This window comes from Syngnathus leptorhynchus, chromosome 4 (genome assembly GCF_054491065.1).
Source record: "Syngnathus leptorhynchus isolate UIUO chromosome 4, UIUO_Slep, whole genome shotgun sequence".
NCBI classification, from domain to species: Eukaryota; Metazoa; Chordata; class Actinopteri; order Syngnathiformes; family Syngnathidae; genus Syngnathus; species Syngnathus leptorhynchus.
This window is the reverse complement of record NC_141198.1, coordinates 7,847,145-7,868,485: the sequence shown is the minus strand read 5'-3', so window position 1 is coordinate 7,868,485 and position 21,341 is coordinate 7,847,145. Positions and strand designations below refer to the sequence as shown.

General features: G+C 40.9%; 2 protein-coding genes and 1 long non-coding RNA gene across 5 annotated transcripts; 1 reads left to right on the top strand and 2 right to left on the bottom strand.

Annotated features, from left to right (window-relative positions):
* Window positions 1-4,334: 4,334 nt before the first annotated feature.
* Window positions 4,335-7,446, bottom strand: LOC147057867 (uncharacterized). The gene is made up of 3 exons (XR_015065952.1): window positions 7,345-7,446; window positions 6,263-6,434; window positions 4,335-5,834 (listed from the first exon to the last, which is right to left on the bottom strand). It is a non-coding gene; the product is annotated as an uncharacterized LOC147057867 (long non-coding RNA).
* A 17-nt stretch (window positions 7,447-7,463) lies between these two features.
* Window positions 7,464-14,476, top strand: ccdc92 (coiled-coil domain containing 92). Its single transcript, XM_085910882.1, has 4 exons — window positions 7,464-7,601; window positions 10,405-10,542; window positions 10,760-10,801; window positions 12,101-14,476. Exons 2-4 carry the CDS (start codon window positions 10,407-10,409, stop codon window positions 12,904-12,906), a joined length of 984 nt encoding a protein of 327 aa, XP_085767008.1. The 5' UTR covers window positions 7,464-7,601; window positions 10,405-10,406; the 3' UTR covers window positions 12,907-14,476.
* A 1,141-nt stretch (window positions 14,477-15,617) lies between these two features.
* Window positions 15,618-20,334, bottom strand: chmp7 (charged multivesicular body protein 7). Of its 3 annotated transcripts, none has more exons than XM_085910928.1 (10): window positions 19,877-20,334; window positions 18,809-18,980; window positions 18,206-18,391; window positions 17,975-18,108; window positions 17,348-17,396; window positions 17,132-17,251; window positions 16,957-17,055; window positions 16,818-16,875; window positions 16,194-16,392; window positions 15,618-16,116 (listed from the first exon to the last, which is right to left on the bottom strand). In XM_085910928.1, the coding sequence occupies exons 1-9, from the start codon at window positions 20,149-20,151 to the stop codon at window positions 16,202-16,204; spliced, it is 1,284 nt and encodes a 427-aa protein (XP_085767054.1). In that variant the 5' UTR covers window positions 20,152-20,334; the 3' UTR covers window positions 15,618-16,116; window positions 16,194-16,201. The 3 variants fall into 3 exon arrangements, with proteins under 3 accessions (XP_085767054.1, XP_085767053.1, XP_085767052.1); XM_085910927.1 differs by having other exon boundaries at window positions 15,618-16,127; window positions 19,877-20,333; XM_085910926.1 differs by having other exon boundaries at window positions 15,618-16,392.
* Between the last annotated feature and the right edge of the window lie 1,007 nt (window positions 20,335-21,341).

The window sequence follows — 21,341 nt, the reverse complement described above, 5'->3', positions numbered from 1 at the left end:
AAGAGTACATTTCAACTGCAAACCGAAGCATATTAATATCTGGAATGTGTAATGAATCAAAGAGCACAGAGAAAGGTGACAAGGGGCCATTTGCTGCTCTGGCTTATAGTCTCAAGAAAGTGGCCGCAGTGCCTGAATGCCAAACGGTGCTCAAAGTGGGTCGGTGCTCAATCACACAGTGCGACATCATAAGTCCACCTGTGCAAACATTCAGAAGGAGGGGCAACAGTGGCATCTCCCCCTTTGAGTAAGTCGTGTTTTGCCCAAAATAATTCTCTGTATCTTATTTTTCCATCTGATTGGTGCATTAGTTGTGGCGACGAGTCAGAATAAAATCTATAGTGGCTGCTCTATGTGTACAAAAAAAAAAAGAGCACATTGTCAAATCTGTCGATTGAGGGATGGAGTCCAGTCTCAGGAAACAACTGTCTGACTCAGATGAACTTCTTCCTATTACGACTGCCAAGACCACAGCAATTTATTTTATAGCCTTATTTGCATGCTCAGGTTTTCGTTGTATTTTATGCTTGACAGCCTATATGGTTCCTGTGACTCACCTCACCAAAAAAAAAAAAAAAACTGTGTGACTGACGCCAAAGCGCTATGGTACGAGTGTTTGTATGTTTAGGCGTGTCTAGAAGGACCAGAGTGTTATTTTATGTCAAAGGTCTCCTCATTGACGGCTGCAGAACACTTTTCAGAGCCAAGCATTTCTTTTACAGCTTACTGTATTGGAGAGGGAAGGCATATAGTACAATACATTACTATTTTATTCGAGATAAAAAAAATAAGAGAGAAACCTGGAGCATCATTTGCACCTTTTAAGCCGGGACGGGACCAAATAAGCAAAATTGCTTCAACCCCTTTCCCTATTCAACAAGTCATGTAAAATCTAAGGTGAAATGAAGCTGTAAAATTGTACTGTCTATGTACTTGCCAAAATAAACAAATCAAATAAAAAAAAACTGAATGAGTGAACTAATAATGATCATGAAAAAGTTATAAGCACACTTAAGTCATGCATCCCAGATGTCAACTCTAACCTTAACCCTAATTCATTGCGAAAAAATAAATAAATGCAAGACTAAGCATAAATGATGAAGACCATGCAAGTGCCACCTTTGAGTCTGGTGATTCTGGTTAAGGTCAAATTGGGGGACGATCACATTCATGTCGCTGGAGTCTTTCAACAATGTCGTTCTAAATTGATCCCGATATAGCTGGGAGGGAACTGCTTGTGTTTCGCACAGATTGCTTAACCTTGTTTAACCTTTATTTTCTTAGGCTGACTTTATTCTCTACCTATCTATTTATATCGATCAATCCATCTAAGAAAATGGACATGCAAAAATGTGCAAGGCATCATGTGTCCAAAGAGTAAAAGGGAAGTAAATATTAACTTACTCTTTCTAGTTTATAGAGAAGGCAATAAGTTTTTCTCTGTCTGTCAACATGTATACAAGATTATTCAAATTGTCAATTTCAAGGTGAACGTAGAAGCCCCACAATATTTGTTGCTCTTTTTGAGTGTAAAGAAATGACTTTGAATTGTAAAATTTAACAGCTTTGTTTCGCATTTGCACTTTCCTCTTTGGCTCAAATTCCGTGTGGAAAATGTGCCATAACCGTTAGCTTGTTATGAATGTACGTGCGCTCATAAACATTTTTTTCTTTTTTCTGTTGAATTTTTCCAAAGGCTAGACCCTTGGGGCGAACTTGCCAACCCGTCATTGCGGTTAGAAAACGTCTTATAAAGTGGTTAATTAAAAGTGTTTATAACCCGAAGTACATTAGGCAGCCTTTTATTTAAAAACACATATCATTATTTTGTATGAACTGCATAAGATGGAGAATGAGACCAGAGTAAAACAACATGGTGATGATGGTGATTTTATTTCTTATTTGACAGTTTCTCCTTATGCCGGTAATTTTTGAGCACTGACATTCCAAATCCTAAATAAGCAGTGAAAAAAACACCTATAAAGAAGGCTTGTTCACCTGACCAAACAGCTGCTGAACAAACACCCATTTGTGTTGTCATTTTTGTTTCGCCATCCCCACTTTTGAGGAAGAAAGGTAAATATACCTCTTCAGGCTATAGGCTGCACCTGAAACAGCCCAGCCCAGGGCAAGCGTCAATTTTGCACTTCATTGCAGCGGGAAATCAAACAGGTCAGATCACAATAAGGTGAAAGGACACCTATGGCATATTCCGACAGATCTTCAAGATGCATGTTGATCAGAAGTATAACATACACATGTTGTCATGTTGTCATCTGTGTTGGCCCTTCATTTCCATAGCAGTAATAACCCAGTTCACGTGAGGTAATTATCAGCTATGTGTCGACATGGCGGCTGCAGAGGTATACTCTTCGCCCCTGGTTGCTTTTTACTGTGGGAACATGGAAAACCTTCCTGGTGATGCTTTCAACAAGATCCCTACATAGCCAAAAGGCCATTGGAAAGCATACAAAGGGAAATGTGTTTCATTGTTTTCACTTCTCAAACCTACAGTATAATGATTCAGTGTAAGTTAAAGTTTAAAAAAAAAAAAAAAAAGGAAAATATGCATTTTGGTTTGTACAAAGACTTCACATCATATGTACTTGTATGTACTATTTATTCACTTTCTGTATAGCAGGAAAAAAATTGACAATTACAAATGATTTTAAAGTCACTGTGAAGTGATTAATTTTCTCAAGTCAAAGTCAACTACACTATAATGTATTGATAATCTATGTTTATCCTTCATAAAATTCCAAACATACTTGGATGGATGCAGTCTGTAGTTGCAGATGTTTTGGGAGTCGTCAGTAGTCTACTAAAGTGTGCAGGATATATGATGCACAGGTAATTTAGGACCTAAATTTACATGCTGCCTGAATATTTCTGCATTCAGTAGTGTGCTGTGGGAAAAGGACTAACAATGAAAGAAATTCAGCTGATTTTGACTCTGAATTAAGTTGTTATTTTGAAAATGTTTTGGTCTTGCAGATTTTGCATAATCCCAGTTTATCCCATGATGTTCCTTGTGTAAAGTATGTGCAGGGTTTTATTTTCTCTTCTCTTTTGCTTTTGGCATTTGGCATCATCACAATGGGTTGAAAGCAAAAACATCAAGATGTTGACAGATGGATGGCCATAAAATATTAATGGCCTTTTTATTTCATTGGAAGGTTTATATGATTTATTTGGAGATACTAAATCTTATCTGATTTTGTGAACAACTTTACAATTTTTCTATTGTTCATAATAACCCTAACCAACTTGTGACCTAACAATTTAATGGCATAACATTTGAATGGTCTTTCTTTGCACCCACAAACAGTATGTTATCTTGAATTGTCTTCATAACACCAAATGTACTGTCTTTGTCATTTTAGTATAATGTTCTAATGTTGTAAGAAACAAGAACCAGAGCAACGTACCACATCGTGTACTGTACTGCCGTTAATGTGGGGCGCGGGTGAGGCCAGACTAAATGACTTACTATGTTTATTTATGTATGAAAAATACTGGAATATATCCTGGCTGGACTACAGACAGCAGACAGAGGCCCTGCAGACCTACTCTGTCCAATGGCAAGAAAACCAACTGGGCCAAAGAAACTCTCCCTGACACCTCAGCTTTATTTTTAGCCAAATGTACTCATTCAAGCTCATACAGTAGCATATAATTCTGTCAGTGAACCAAATAAATCATGACGTTTATGACTTTAATGCTTGCTATACAATCCTGCATGTATTGTGTTTAACCCGCGCATGTATGTACCGGTATGTATGTGTGTGTGTGTGTGGGGGGGGGGGGGGTGGGGGGTGTAGAGTGAATGGTGAATCCTCAGAGGGAAATACTGCATACCGGTTTAAGAGAAGAACGTTGAGGCCAGTCCTGAAGCCTCTTCATAAAGTATCCCGTGAAAGGAAAAACAAGAGCTCTGCTACTCCAACAACATTAGAACATTCTTCAGTGGCATTAGAAAATATTTGGAGAAACCCAAGACATGAGCCCGTGGTGCCGGGAGAGCTATCGGGCACGAGCTGCCAGGAGAAGATGTGGCTTGGAGGAATGTGCACATACACACAGTTGCTCTTGCTGCATTGCAATTGCGCCTCTCTTGATGTGTATGGATTTGCACTTTTCAAATAAAATTTGCAAGCAGAATCAATCTTCCACCGCAAACGATATACACTTTGGGTATTTGGTTTAGCTAAACAGATCCCTAATCTTCTGCCAAAACACATTTCCATATGGCAACAGAAACAATTACTCCAAGAAAATCTGCAGTGTTTTACCACTCTGGCAGTTTAGAAATTCTATTTTTAATCCAAATTTATTGTATTATGCCAACAACAATACCTCAATGAGACACTCTATTTTGCTTTGCACACCACGTATAGAACCAAACCGCAGGAAGGGCACAGTGGGCACGTCTACAGTGGTCAGAAAACACTCTACCTTTTGCACACACACACACATCCCACCTTTTGTTTGTTTGCTCGTTTGTTTGGTAAAACAAATGTGCTAAGACACAGCTCATCATTTAATCAATGAATTCATCTTGTGCAGAGAAAATATTTTTGGGCAGGTCTATTTCTCATCCTGTTCCAGTGTACAAAGTAAGATCTGGAAAAATATGCTTGGATCATTTCTGGTTGTGGAGGAACTTGAAAGCAGTTTTGTTGTAGAGGAACTTGAAAGCCATGACCTCAATGCCATCAAAACTCAAATAAAACTTGTGATCCAAAACGTCCCATCCAACATTGGTGACTGACCATCCCTGTTTGGACTCATTCTCTTATGAACAGGTGTCCCAGTACTTTTGCAGGACCACACAATTATTGCTGGTCAACTCCCAGTTATTTGGTGGGCAGGTGATGGTTTGTGGCTGTTGTTTCTGGCCCTTTTCACTTCACCCTGTCAGGTCACCAGCAGCCTTCTCAGCAACTGTGTTTACACAACCTTCAATTCCTCTGTCAAGTTTGTGTAAATGAGTCATTGCACGGCACACAGCACCGGATGGTGCACACACAGAATCATACCTTTGTGGAGTCCAACTTGATGTATTGTGCAGTTTGCCACGTGCTATGGGTTAAGTGTTGTTTTCGTGACAGCTGCAGTGTTTTTATGCACCATTATTACCCAGGTTCAATTCTCACGTTGCATTAGTCAGAGCACTGCACGAGGCACACATGCACAGCATAGATTATTTAAAGCATACAGGAAATGTGTGAAAATGCTGCTTTACGATTTGTTTTGGATTAATAGAAGCTTTAAATAGTTCTGGCCAAGGTGTCAGTCACGGTAATTTGTTGGAGTGAGTGGCAGATAAAGGATCTTTTCATCGCAGACCCAGGAGGACTTGTAATAGAATTTCAAGGCAAAGCAGTGCCCTTGCCTCAATGAAAATACAGCATAGAAGGAATTTCCTGAAAAGAAACTCAATCCTATTGGCCACAAACAGCACAATATGCACTGCAGGAATAATCAGCATACAGCATCGGGCTTGAAAGTATCATTATTAAAATAGATGAAGCAGTTGGGCCAGTTTGCATTTGAAGTGTATTTGTGTCTTAGACAATGCAGATCCTTCAAGTGTGGTGTCAAGGATGTCAGTGGCTTCACTGAAGATGGCTGAGGAAGATGAGGTAGTAATCCATGGCTTTCCTGTTAGGTGTGAGGATCTGGTGTTGCGTTTCCATTCAAGCAGCTGGGCCGGCGTGTTGTTTTGTGGTCATCGTCAGAAGTTCTTTTGAAAGCGGATAGTCAAGCATGGATCCCTATGGACTCAACCACCTCAGTGTCCACATCCCTGTTGTGGACACAGCACCTGTGATCTTGAGCAAATGTGGAAACACAAGATGGTGTCAAGGTCAATGAGGTGTTGAAGAAAGACAAGGTGGTGAAAATAAAATGTTCTCAGCTCAGACAGAGTGTTCTGTACGAAGCTGCGAAGGAGCTGCCCTGCTGGGAGGAGAGCTTCACACTGACCCCTACAAAATTATGATGAATCTTGACAAAGCGTTGATGGGAATTTCCACAACCAGGCAAAACTTCAGGGTTAAAATTTTGTTCTTGTATTTAGTCTGGACACATGCAGTAGAAAATAATTCTGCTTTTGGTTTTGTTTGGCAGGCATCTTCTGTTTTATTTGGAGCCATGAACTAAAGGATGAGTAGCGCAGTCAGACCAGACGGAGTCCCGAGACCAATGGAGATCTCAGAGGCACTAAAAATCTGATGTGCAGATGTAAAAAACAACAGACCTTGTTTATTTGCAGCATTTAATCTTCAAGTGGCCCCTGGGATGGATTCCTATCACTGCCGGTTCTAGTGGTGGACAAGGGGGGCCACCAATCCCATTTTGAAGCCGCCCCAACAGTAATTTTTTGATTGTTAAACCACAACAACCCTACATCCTGTTGCCAAATACATAACCTGAAAAGCAATTAAAATGTGACAAAAAAATCTGACTCTTCATTAAAGCAACCATTTCCTTCATTGTTACATTAGTGCAAGATATAAAAATGTGACATTTACTTCAGACAATGCCAAATGCAAGTGAACAAATTGGCTTCTAATTGTACACGACCATTATGAAAATGGTCTAACTATACACAGTATAAAGTATTACATATAATGTAATAAATAAAAAAATTAAAAAATTAAAAAATAAATAAATAAAATGTATTATATTATTATTATTGTGTCGGATCTGAGGAATTTAACAAAATAACTGAGAAAAACTGGAATAAAGATGGGAAGAAATTGTTTTGGTTGTACATTTTTGCCACTTGAACCACTGTTTTGTGGAATACGGCCTCCATTTACTTTGAGTTTGACCCTAACCCCTGATTTAGTCTGAATGAATGGGGATCTCGGGTTACCTTCTTGCAAACGCCACAGGACGGATGAAGTTCAAATTGCTACTGTGTAATCTGATTTCAAAAAGTATTTTGAAAGATGAAGTTGATTTATATATAATGTGCTATGTATGGACGATCGCATATTTGGCAAATAAAGAAACGTAATCTTGACATTAAAACACGCCTTACGTAATGAAGTAAACGTCAGAAGAACCCGTCCCACTTGCTTTACCTTCAAAATCCGATTTTGCCACTAGATGGAGCCATAGCATCACTTGTGAACATGTGCCAGTCTGTTGTTATGGCAATGACGCTGGCAAGTGCAAACCGTAAACGCCTAACAACATCAGGTTAAATGCAATTGTCATTTCCCCTCGAAACATTTCTATGGGTTATTTGCTGACAGTGCTGGTGTTGCTGCTATTGTTGTTGTTGTTGTTGGTGGTGGTAGATAAGATAACAAACTTTGTTGGAATACTTACAGCTGAGATGGTGACTTCCCATGATGCATCGCTTTATTTGGTGCGGTCGCATAGGGAGATGATAGGAACCTGATCCAGACGGCCAGACGGACACAGCCGCCCCCCCCCCCCCCCCCACCCCACCCCCCTCCCCACTCTCGCCTTTCGGCAGCATCAGCGACATGCTCGCCCAGGCGCAACGTCCTTAAGCCGCTGTGGCTTGCTAGTTTGAATCTTTGGTCCAATTGTCCACGGCCGGGGTTCGTTTTCTCCGCAAGGTAAGAAAGCACACGACGTCATATGAAACGGGAGGCGAGGGGTGTGTTATATTAGATCGTTAGCTAAGTCGGCTAAGCTTGCATTCTATGAACGCCTTCTTTCATTCAAAGACTCTCGTGATCGCCTTCGTCTTGTGTTTAAATGAACCATGCGCATGCGAACGTACATTGTCAGTTCCGCATGCTTTCAAGCAGGTTGCCACCTCTGATTATGTTCACTGTGAAAGAGCTTTTATGTCTTAGAAATGCCCTTTCATCCGTGAATAAACGATAGTGATATATTGTGTCCAAAATCCTCGTGGTTGCCTTCCTGTTTGCCTCATAACGTCCACAATGCACAAAGCATCTTGCACCTGTCATAGCCAAGTCGTCGTAGACATGACAAGGACGTATCTTCTTCTGAAAGGAGACAATGTTGAAAAGCTGCGGCGCTGGTGCATGTCCTGATAAATACAACAGGAAGCGATCTGATGCAAATGTAGGTTAAGCCGTGCCACTCGGCACGGCCTTTTGTTTACCGCTATTGCGACAAGAGCATTTTTTAGCTTGGTTACCGATCAAGATGCTTTTGTGCTCACTTAATATGGCAAAGACTTTTACGGCGTGGCCTGGCTGATGTGATGCCGCCAGGCTGCAACGTCACTTTGTTGGGTGCTGTCCGCAATGCAGGTGCTGAAAGTGGAAGTGCGCTGCGAACGAAGTATGCACCATCCCCACACACGCACACACACACGCACACGCACAGTACAGACACATTCATCAGGTAAGCTTGCACGGTCAAGAAATGATCCAAATGAATGAATGTCCCCACCTTGTCATTAGAGGAAAGTAACAACGTAACAATACTTGAGTATTGATTTTTCAGATACATACTCTTACGTTGTCAGATTATTATTTTTTTTGACGACCTTTTGACATTTAAAAATGTGTATTTCATCATCCGCCTCTAAAAGTTTAAAAATGCACCAGAAAGATTTTATTTCATTGTGTGATTGCGAGTTGTGAACTAGGGTGGAAGAACAAGGGACAGCAGTGATGTGGAATATGAAAGTTCCGATTTTACCTTACAGAAATCCTGCACCATATGTAAACATTTAGGTTTGAACTTTTTAGCTTGTAAATTATCGTGATTTCAATATTGAACAAAATAATCGTGATTATGAGTTTATCCCTAATCAAGCAGCCCCAGTATCTACTGTTATTTATAAATCTATTCCAGAGCCTGTTTATTTTTACTGAAATGACTCTGCTGCCTATGCAAATATACTGGTGGTTGTCGTTTGCAATGACATGGAAGTGCACTGCATCACATGGAGCTTTTCCAAATGCCTCAGATGGCGTAAATCAAAGCACGTGTCTCATGAGCTACCTAACGTTGTGTCCTGCCTGAGCATCATCTACAATTGTGAGGGAGTGCCGTACTGAGGATGTTAGCTCGTGGCTAATGTTTCCTGCTGCTGCAGTTCATTGATTATTAATGCTGTATGTGGAACATTCAACAGAAGTGGGTGTGTTGCAACAAAGCAACTCTCACTGCTTTTACTTGGATGTGTGGTATTTCTGTTTTATTATACTGATTAGAATCAGCGAAGGGGGGGGGGGGGGTGGCAAAGCCGCACTCTGCTGTATATGTTGCAATTAGTTGCACTCAAAGAGCCACATTATGCACACGCAGCCGTGCAAGGAGCTTCGCTGTCCTGCCTTACACGATTCTCGAGTCACCTTGATGTGAAGGCATGTCTCGTGTTAGTGCCAAGTGAGGTCACGCCTTAGAAAAAACACGGAAAGCAATCCGAGCTATTCTAGGAAAGGGCTGGGATGAGAGTAATGCTTTACTGGAAGGACTCAGCATTACTCATCAATAATGGATCATCTCTTTAGCCTTTCTGGCTCATCAATGCAAATCCAGTTATTTTTTTAAATATATTTTTTCAATGTTTTCCTCTTAAAGCAATGCAGTCCAAGGCATGTGTCCAGGCATTGATGATCTGTATTATTTATTGTATAGTGACATCAGAGGGTGCAAGGCTGTGGGAAGTACGGATCACGTATACGCTTATGTCACTCTCAGGAGGCCCATTACAATTTAAATCATTGTGCTCCAGGTTCAGCACCCATTTCAAGTTTGTTTCATTTTGTTTTCTTTAAAAGAGGCACAATGTACAAAATAGTACATTTGTTTGGCTGCAGTACCCGGACAGGCAAAGAATTCGAAAAGTAGTCACAACAGCCGATCATGAAATATACACAATGGCCATGTTCCAAAAAAAAAAAACTGTATAACCTTGTAGTATATACCAGCCTTTGGGGTTATAAAATTGTCAGAACTTTATGTCACAGTCGTGATCCAGCTGCGACTGACTTTCGGGAATGTTAATGGGAATTGACAAGACCTGAGATGTGGTAAAGCAATCATGCATTTGGTGACCGTGCAGTGATGTCATCATTCAGCACAAGAGTGCACTGAACATAAAGAATAACCTAAAAAAGAGCAGCATTTTGTCAAGTTGAGTTTCAGTCACATATTGGCAACTCCTCCAGGCAGCACAATTTTACTCCGAACATTCAAGCCCCTTTTGAATTAATTGTTTATCCCTGGTGATGGGTATTGAAGATAAGTCCATACTTCCCTGGATAATTTCACTTGCTCGGTTGTCTCATTTCTATTTTTGCCTCCATTCTCGATGGATTGTCAGATATCAATGAAGGCAGATGGCTGTGAAATATCATGTTCATGCACTTCAAATGACCCTTGTTTACATTATAACGTCCTTTTCTTCTTCTTTTTTTGTGATGTTATCAGCCATGGCATCGGCCAACGTTACGCTGGAGAATCAGCTGCATAGCGCCCAGAAGAACCTGTTGTTCCTCCAGCAGGACCACGCCAACACTTTGAAGGGGCTGCACGCAGAGATCCGACGATTACAGCAGCAATGCACAGGTGAGGGGACACTCAAGAGGGTGTGTGGTACACATGGTAGTAAAATATCAAGTCACCTTTTGCTACTTGTTTAAACTGTTTGTGAAGAATTACGTTGACTAAATTTGTGGGACCTGGGAGGCAGTATTCATTGAGGAACATGGAAACAGTGCCTGTGCTGCTGATTGAATTGTGACTGTGGGCTTGCTGATCATCCATCACCTTCTTGTATTTTCAGACCTGACATATGAGCTCACTGTGCGAAGCTCCGATCCTTCAGGTAAGCTCCTGTTACCAAGAGTGTTCTTCCATTGCTACATCCATTGCTCGTATCAGACCCTCATTATTTCAAAGGTTCTTTGATTCGGATCACTTTTTTTTTTTTTTTCCTCCTAAAAAAAATTGTAAGATTGTGAAAGTGTATCTTAAAAGAATACAGGCGACGAGCTCTGAATCATTGCTTTGTGGGTCATTGCTTTCCTCATTGTTGATTAGATCTGTCTGCTCATTGCCAAGTGCCCAACCCCCACGTTGCCATGGCCGTGACATCATGTGACTTGAGCATTGATACTGGCTAACAGGACAGTTGTTTAACAGCCAGGGAAGCTCCAGGCAGGCCTAATGCAGCTCGAGTCCAGTTTTTTAGAGTATCATAAGAGGCTTGCTCATGAGAGGCACTATCATGTCAATGTGGGCCAGATTGAAGTGCAGGAAATGGGATTAAGAGTCACAGCCCTAATGCACGGTTGCTCAGCATCACGGCGCCTGATAACATACCGCAACGAAAAACACATGCGGCACATGTCATCATTTCACCTCAATATACAGTTCTCATGTTAAAAATCCAGAACAAACACACAATACTCATGATTTTTTCTCATTTTATGATCCTAATATGACATTAAAAAAGCAGTACTTGATACATTCTACTGCGTCATATCTAAAAGCAACAAAGGTCATCAGAGAGCAAGGTCCTTGGTGTAATGTGAGACAGGAGTGCACACAGCACTAGTCTCCATGCAACTGTCCACTTGCATAATGATGTGCTTGTCGCCTTAGAAATGCCCCTGGTTTGTTTTCTTTACGTGGTTAAAAATTCCCCACAAACCAAATGAGGAGGCCTTCTTTTATTGGTCTCAAACAAAAGTTGGTGAAATGTGTTTGTTTGTTTATTTATTTAATATGTATAATGAAATGAGATTAATCCATTGAAAAATAGTTTATAAATACATTTACATTTTAACTAACAATTCAAATCATATTGGGCTGAATGAGATCATAGTGGTGTTATACAGCCCATGAACATCTAATTCAGCATATATCGGCTCAAACCTGTCACAATTTGGCAAAACTACGAGTTTTCGCAACTCTATTTACTATTATCGAGCAATCTTAAGCATTGAAAAGGGCTTGCGCTCTTTGACGATACAATGTTGATGTTTGAACACACATGCCGTTTTAGAGAGTCCTGAAACATGAGGAACGGGGCATATCATTTAGCATTTGATTAAAACAGATCAAAGTGTCACAGTTGTACTGCTCACCAACTTGTCCTAACCGATTGCTACGGCTCGTGCAGACAGCGGTGAGGTGCGATGCCGGGAGCTGCAAAGGAGGTGCGAGGAGCTGGAGGCAGAGCTGAAGAAGAAGGAGGAAGAGAACACAGAGCTGCTGAGGGACTTGGAGCAGAAGAACGCCATGATCTTCGTGCTGGAAAACACCATCAAGGAGCGGGAGAAGAAGTACCTGGAGGAGCTGAAAATGAAGAGCCACAAGCTGGCCGTTCTGTCCGGAGAGTTGGAGCAGCGAGCCAGCACCATCGCTTACCTCACGTCACAGCTTCACGCCACCAAGAAGAAACTTCTGGCGGGCAGCTCCTCGGAGGCCAGCCCCAACGTCAGCCCCGTCACCTTCAAGCCCACTCCTCCGCCGCCCAAAGACAGACAACCTGAAACCCCGCGCCGCCGTATGAGGAAGAGCCTCTCCCAGCCGCTTCACCCCGAGCTGACCGAGGTGTACCGGCTCGGCGCGGACGGCAAGCGGATGCTCCTGCGGGATACGGTGGACGCAATGCCTGACCCGACGCCCTTCCTGCAGGCGGGGAGAGAGTCTACGGATCTGCAGGTGGTACGAGAACGACCCGCCGTCATACCGCCTATTGCCTCGGAACGCCCGCCCGTCACTGCCTCGGGGGCCACGGCCAGTCCCCGTCACAGCCCGGCTCGAGACCGCCAGTACAGGGCTCACGTGGGGGTGGCTCACCGCATCCCCCATGAGACCCCTCCCTTGGCCCCGCCCCAGGCAGAGTTGGAGACTCTGGCAGTGGATCAGGTGAAAGAAGAAAGGGTTGTGCGGAAGCGTACTGGGGCTGACAGGACAGTTTAAAGCCGTCGCTCTCGAATGCACACGCTCACACACACTTACACGACTCACAAAATGTTGCAGGCAATCGGCTTTATCCTTCCTAAAATGGACTACGGTGAACCAGCTCAAATTTACGGGACGGCTTTAACTAAAAAGCATTTGCTGAAATTCACTAATTCACTGTTTTGAGGATCAGTCCCATCTTTTGTGAAAGTACTGCTTAAGTGCCATCCCGTGGCATCTTGGTGCCAATCAACTATTTTGAATTGAGTGGAAGAACTTTCATTTAGTAAGGGCACAGTCATTTCTTCTTTTGGCAATTTTAGGAAACCCTTATGACCCATAATGGATGGCGTCACTGGATACTGAATTTGACCTCAAAATTTGGGATGTCCCACTTATGGAACGTTTCTTTTTTTCATAACTTGCTGCTCTCCGACACGAGCAAAAATCACGAGCTATTTTTTTCTTCAACAACGTCCACTTCTATGCCTCTCGGTGACTCTTCCAGTCTCTCCATCTCAGCTGCAACCTGTTGATGGCACTGACACTCTAAACTCAGCCCTCTGAGAACATTTGTTTGAAGTCTGACAATAGCAAGCAATGGTAGATGTCAACTGGATCGTGGGCCTGTTTAAATCCAGATCCTTGTCAGAGAACAGCAAATTGTGCAGAAAAGTACAGAAAAAATGTTGATTGTGTATTCAAAGCGTCACTAAATGTGGACAGTCCATTTTAGGTTCATCCAGAAGTTTTACCCAAAAGCCCGATATGCCAGAAATTTTGTGAGCAGTGTATCGCCGTGTAAAGATACACAAGAGGCAACGAGGAGCCCAAGCACTGTGTAGCCTGCTTTATACGCAAAACACTGTAACGTAAAAATGAAAACGACGCCACGGATCAACTAGGCGTTTTTCTTCATGCACAAATGAAAAGGACAACTGTACCGCAAAGCATGCCAAATGTTTCTTCTTTACAACCCTACCGAGTGTTGAATGACAACGCATCGTTCTGTTCTATGGTGCAATCAACACATCCTCAGCCAAATATCTGCATCAGTGCCTGCTTGGTGCAAACAACTCGCACACTGCGTAGTGTAGTTATGGCGACCAATTGTTTCCGGATGTCACGACAAACTGTATAGCCGGATGTCTACAGCCGCTAAGGACAACAGCAATGATTTCGCTAATGCTCTCCGAATGTCTTTCAACTGCTTGCAATGTCAGTATAATTGTATTACTGTAGGTTGCATACTCAAGGTGAAGCGGTAACGGCACATGCATATATGCTTCAACTCCACGCGAGCTAAAAGTCGTGTCTTTTTGGGAAGAAGATGGAAACATCTGCATTATCTGTGTTATTTGTGATACAAGGGCATTTGGAAAAGTACTGCTGTAATAGGAGTTTGTGATATACTTTATAAAGGCTGTACATTTGTAAGCAATTCCTGTTTTTTTAAATTCTGTGTTTATTAGAGAATACAACAACACCTCAAATGGTTATGTCACTTTATATCCTGCTTTTCACATAACACTTATCCTTGAATAATAATATAAATCCACATAATAAAGCTTTTTTTTTGCCAATTGCCGACTTGCTTCTGCATGAATGTTTCATCTCCTTAGGTTTCATCAAATGTTATTTGTCATTCACGGGAGATACAAAAGGGATGATTCCTGCCTTTGTTCTATCAGAAGAAAAAAAGTGCTCTTATGTCTAAGGCCTTTATTTATATATCCTGTTTTGGCAAAGCTCCCCTGTAAAGAAAAACAATATTCCAAATAGGTGGTCAGAAGACTGCCCGCTCCCTTCTAGCTGCAGTGTGGCCGCGGTAGCTGATTTCAGTGCTCAACACGGTTTTTGCTTTTACTTTTGGAGGTGACAAGTGGTGAGTTATTGAGAAAATATTTTCCCCTGACATGAAAACATGTTTAAGTAAGTATCTTGAAAAATGTGTTTAGTAAAGTAAGAAGAAATCTACAAACTAGCGCTGAGATTATTTCCATCTACCTATGATTGTGTGCAGACATTAAGTAAATTGTTCTGGAATTTTAAACTATAAAAAAATGTCTGCATGGCCAGATTATTACATAGCAATCTGCTGAGTACTCAACAACTACTATACGTGAGAGCATTAAAACAAAATAGGTAGGTCAGAGCTGTTCTATTATGTAATTGTGAATAAATTACAAGAAGAGCTCTTCTCACTTGACCCTCTACACCCAGAGTGGTTAGCGGACAATCGGAAGGCACATTTAAACAAAAATACAAGCAAACCTTTGGGGGGGGGGAAAAAAACAAAACAAAAAAAAGGTCTTAGAACACACAAATTCACTGGAGGGCCTGTGGAACATCTCAACTGTGAGGCAGACTTGCAAACCACAACGGCAATTATTTCTTATTTAATAATGTATTTCTTTTACAATGTTTTGATGAATGTGTGACCTGAATTGCAATTATTAGTAGACAATGAAGACTGCATTTTTATTCTAGTTTTTAATCTATTGTTATTATAATTATTAAAAAAACGAATGTGTGAAAAATCTCATTTCAAAGTAGTCAAAGTTAAAAAAGAAACAAGTGATTGACTTGGTGCAGTGCACAACGGTGACCCCTGGTGGTTAAAACTATAAAGCTATGTAGAGCCTGAAAATTAATATTTTAAAGAGGGCAAAGAGTGAGGGCAAACAATACATCCACCTAGTTGACATAAAGCTGACCAAAAACACCAGTGTGATTAAAATACATTTTATTGGCAGAAAAAATCTTTTGAGTAAAATTATCTTCTCGGTCTTGAGTACACGAGCGATGCGTGTAGTTTGATATGAAACATTTGGCAAACAAAATGAAGACAGGAAAAACATGACAATCTTTTACTATAACTATACATACATACACTCAAGGACAAACTGCTTCTCTTTGTCAAAGACACTCGAAATGAATTAAAAGCATATCAAAGAGTACACAGTATTTCAGAAACAAATGAGAATTTGGAATTCACACAGGCTTCACATCCAGATAAGAGCGTAGTTTTTTTTTTTTTTCTTCTTTGGCACGCACCCACTGCAAAGGAATTTAGACTGAAAGAAGGAAAGTGCTTTACTACCTGTCTTGACTTTGTAACAACTTTAGTGTTACTCTCGCTTCTAGGTAACTGCTCCTGGCTTTACATAGTAACAATTCCAGGTCACTTTATTTGCCTTAGCTATGCACAAAGCTTCATTTCTTGTGCTGCAGAGATCCTGCATGGGTAGGAAAAAAAAAATCATTTGAACATTTGTGCTTAGTGATGGAAAATGACAGCCCACCTGTATCTTCAGAGAGTCAGTTGCTTGAGTTCTTCTTCCAGCTGCTTGGTGTTGACATTCATGTCCGTGTCAGGGACGGCGGGTAGCAAATCCAACAGGTCGTCACCCGGGATGCTCGGCAGGGGCTCGCTTGGAATCTCAGAAATCGTGTTGGATTCATCCAATAGCGATTTCAGTTCGTCTTCCAACTCGTCATCATCTACAAAAAACAAATAGTGATAAGATACAACACTTCCTCAAATAGTGGCGCCCTTCCCTTGTGACGGTTATGAACTTTTTCAGTCATTCTGCACTTTACTGATGCACAGACATGATTGGTGTTCAGACGTGATCAGAAAATCCATGGATATTAAATCTCATTTTCTTTTTAAAAATGTTTGACTTGGCAGTATAATATAGCCAACATTGCAATGACAACCAAATGTGGGTTGTTATGCTTATTCATGAATGTTTAAATTTTTAGTACATTTCAACGACAGAGTTGAGGAATCTGAAATAAAAGCCTTTTGGAAAATAAAAATTAAGGATTCTGAGACATCCTGCAAATAAGACCACACACCTGACCATTATGTGAAAATCTCAGTACAGTAGATCCGATTATGAGGAAAGGACAATTTGACGTACCTCCACTGGTGAATGCTCCAGATATGGCTTGGTTCACGTCATCTTGTTTGTCACATAACTGTGTCAATGATAAAGGCTTTGTTTTAGATGTGTCCGACTGAATCCAAAGTAAGCAATCAAAGTTTTCGAATGAACTTGCCTCTTGGATTTGATCAAGAAGGCTCTCTGCACCTTCCACCGTCACGTCCTTGAGAGACAGTCTGAGGCTGGCCGTTCCCGCTTGGTAAGCTTGTAGAATCTGCAAGAACAAGACAGACTTTTAGTACTTGGTGCGAATGTTGATTTTCAGCCTATTTGTTATTTTAACGGTCTACCATTTTATCGGTGTGCGACTGGGCTATGCGATCCAGTATGCCTCGAATAGACTCTAGCTGCCCAAACAAGTTGTCTGCTCTCTTTTCCACCCTTTTACAGCCTCTCAAACACCTCAGTGCCTGTTGAAGGGACAATAAATGGGAGCACGAAATGGACTGAATTTCATTTCTTTGCTCTTGGCTTGAATCATGTTTTGGAGCATCTTAAGCATTCACCTGTGTTTTCTTCCCTTCTCGAAGTAAAGCTCTTGCTTCTTTTCTGCACCTGAACACAAGAAAGAGCTTTATGAGAAATTGGCCTTAAAAATTGTGTTCAGTGAGTGCTGACCAAGCAGTAAGTCGAACAAAGACATGAGGACTGCATCACGAGAGGGCGTATCCACAGAATGAAACTAAATAGGCCCAGATTTCACACTGATAAAATACACTGGTGAGTGGATTGTGATGAAATCATCATTACCTGCAATATCTTTACTTTTTCAAATATGTGCCTTTGTTCAATAATGGTAGGGAAACTAAAATACCGTCACTTTACAGATTTTAAAATGGTCAATGGGACATAGAATAGACATTTGATTTTGTTTATTATTTGTAAACAAACTGCTAGCCAAGTGAAATTTAAATTAAACAACCATAAAAAATAGATTGTTTCATCACGTGATGCTTGCGAGCTGAGACACGATTCAGCGTTACTTGAACCCTGACAACTGGGAGCTCAACATCAGGGGATGCTTTGAGAATAATTGTCAATTGTTTGTCTATCTGAAGCCCTTTGAGACTGCTTGTGATTTAGGGCTATACAAATAAACTTGACTTGACTTGACTTATGAGTAGTGGATGTACTTCTCAGCCTCCAGGCCCAGTTTGTCCAGACGCTCCACCAGAAGTTTCTCACTACGCTGCAACTGATAAACTCCGATATCAACATCACTGACACTGGAGACGCGACTCTGCCCAGCTTGGCAAAATTTAACAATCTGTAAATAAACAGAAAATAAACAAAACATAAGATGTCAGCTAGGAGAAAAAGAAGAATAAGCAGTTGTTTGTTGAGTGATGAGTTTTGAAGTTTACCTTCTCCCCCTCATGCAAGGAGACCGCCACTTGTTTCTCCCTCTGGAGCTGCAGAAGAGCCATGCACATGGTGCTTTCATCGGCACACACGTTGGAGGAAAGTGTACACAGTTCTTGAAATGACATGACGGAGCGATTTGCAAATTCACTGCTTTGGTAAATCTGGAGAACTTCGGCTGCTTTCTCCTGGAAAGAACAATAAAGACTGGAGTGAGCAGGAAAAAAAAAAAAGCATTGAAAATAGCAGCCTTATCTGTTTGTGATTGATCAACCGGCACAGAAATTAGTGCAGGCCAGGAGTAAAAAAAAAAAAAAACTTGAACACCGTGCTTTCACCGACATTGGATGAATAATTACGTAAGTGTGTGCAGGGTTTTGATTTTATGGTGAGGGAATTTATATTTCAGATGTGCATTTATTTGTAATGTCTTCAGCATGTAAATGGAGCATGGCGTGTTATGCCAATGGCCACTTAGGGTTTCCTCATTGAGAACTGCCAGCTCTACAAAAAGAAATTCTGTCAATCTGCAATCTGTATTATTTTATGGCCAGTGTCTTTCTGATCTGATTCTTCTGCACATAAACGGAAGATGAGCAACACACCTTAACCAGGTCGATGACAACAAAAGACTCCTCCGAAGGTAGTCGGCTTCCCCCCAGTAAAGAGGAGAAGGTCCATTTCAGAGGCTTCACCAACAGGAGACCAACACCCCAGGACAACCAGCCGCAATCAACGTTGGCGGCAAACTCGGACTCCCTCTGAAGCTTCCCACATCTGGATGAGGTGAAATGGAAATATAGTGGAACCACAATTTAACTGACAGGAAATAGTGTCCTTCCACCCCTTGATGCAGTAGTTGTCAAAGTCTGTTGGTTGCTGTTTACTGGCACATACTAGTACACATATTTCAAGGTTACGCTGCTGTTGTCACGGATGTACGTGGCGGCCATGTTGGATGGGGCAACTATCCAAAGTGACAGTCCCAGAAAAGGGAATGGAAAAGCATGGACGTTAATTAACTAAGCATCGCCACAGACATGCACCTCAAAAGAAACATCATATCTTCCCTTTCATATCTATTATATTGTTGTTTATTGAAAGAAGCTCTCATCCTGTTTTACAAGTTCATGTCTCAAATGTGCTTTTTTGATACATTATACAATTAGGTTGTTTTTTTGTCAAGCCCTTATACAGCAACACTTTCCAGGCATTTAACGCTTGTTTATATTTCTTTACAAAGGTTGTGTATTGGACTAGGTATCCTTAGGCCACACAAAAAACCTTTACAAAACCATCATTTGTTGTTAGTTATGTTTATTTTGTATCAAATGTGTTAACATTTCCCCAAAGAACTGTATTTGGAGGGGGAAATGTGAATGTATTACTACTTTCTTGGGGTGCTAACATAAAATGTAATGAAGTGCTGTGAATACTTTGCAGATGTATTGTTTGGATACACAGATCTGTATGTAACAGATATTGACTAAACTGTAGAAGACTGAAACAATTCACATGTAGGGCTAATTTATAGTTTAAATAAAACAACATGCACGTTTATTATTTAGCACGAACCTAGAAAAAGCATGCGTAGAAAAACAACATTAGCATGGGGAGCAGATATTGTAGACTACCCCCCCCCCCCCCAATAAAAAATAAAACACAGTATTTACCTAGACATGGAGTGGATGACAGTCGTCAAGCCCAGAGGTGATTTTTCTTTCCTACTGAAAGTCTTGTTGAGGTCCTGCAGATTGACACACACCGTACGACGGTCCCTGCAGCTTTGCACGATCAGGGCCGTCCAGAAGTCCATTTTACTGTCCCAGTCCATCGTGTTGACGTCGCGATTTTCCTTGAAGTCGGAGAATAGAAAATCCATCCGTTCGTCGTCGTCCCATTCGGAAGGCAGTGTCGTTTTGACGGCGCCCGTCATGTTTGTTGGCATTCTAATAGTAAGCGCTAGTACATTTTATAACAGCGGGTATTTGTCATAGCACTTCCGGTGTCAGCTTGAGATTCCGGAAATGGGTGCCCTCATTGCAAATATTATTTATTTATTTGCAAACTCCTCGTTCCTTCATTTTGTAGCATCTTCATGCTTCCCATCGGAAAGCTCATGCAGGAGACGGGGAAAACAACAGGAGCGAGGGCGGACTATTATTCTACGCGGTTTCGTGGAGACGGCAACAGCAAATGACGTCACATCTTCGGAGCGCGTCACTAAACGAAAGCAAATAAATCTCCGTGACTGAATTATCGCAACACTTCTACTTTATGATTCATGTTTCAGGTGGAATTAACTCAATACTGAAATTCTGCAAATTAATCAAGTCTGTATGTTAATAGGAATGTACAGACTAACTGCTTGCAATGTTTTGTTCAATGTGTGTAATGTAACATGTTCATTGTGTAACTGTGCTCCCTTTTGAATAGGACTGCCCTGCAAAATATATATTTTTTTTTTATCTCAATGGGATTTTTGCTGGTTAAATAAAAGTTAGAAAATATAATGAAAACAAAATGGTTCTCTGCAAACATCTTGTATTTAAAGACACTTAAATCAAATGTGTATTACTGCAAAACCGTTTTTTTAAACATGCATGAGGATATAGCATCCAAACTCAGAAGTGCTGTGCTGATAACAATGGTTGACATTTTTTACATTTTTTTTATCAGATTTGTAAGAACACCTTTTCCTTGATTTTCACATCTGCCCTAGTTTTTCTCTAGCACACCAAATGTTTGTCATAGCTGTAAATGGTTATGCACAAGCTTTTTAAAGGTCAAATTTGAAAGCAAAAAAATAAATAAGATATTTCAAAACTGATGTGCTGGGGAAAAAAAGTTTTAAAAAATTCAAATCAGTGCCAAAATGTGCTTAGGGACACACAAAGCCACCTTTTATCAAATCTGTTGTTGTCTAATTGTAGCTTTTTAAAAGTTTACATGCATAACATTCAGTATATCACTTTTACTAGTTATCAGACGAAACATAATTTTCCAGTGCCTGATTCAATAAATGCACATCCATCCAACCATCCATCCATTTCAACAATAATATATATGCAGAAACCGTGATTTGGCATTTCAGTCAGCATAGCACTGAGGCTGTATTATGAGTAATATATTTTAAAC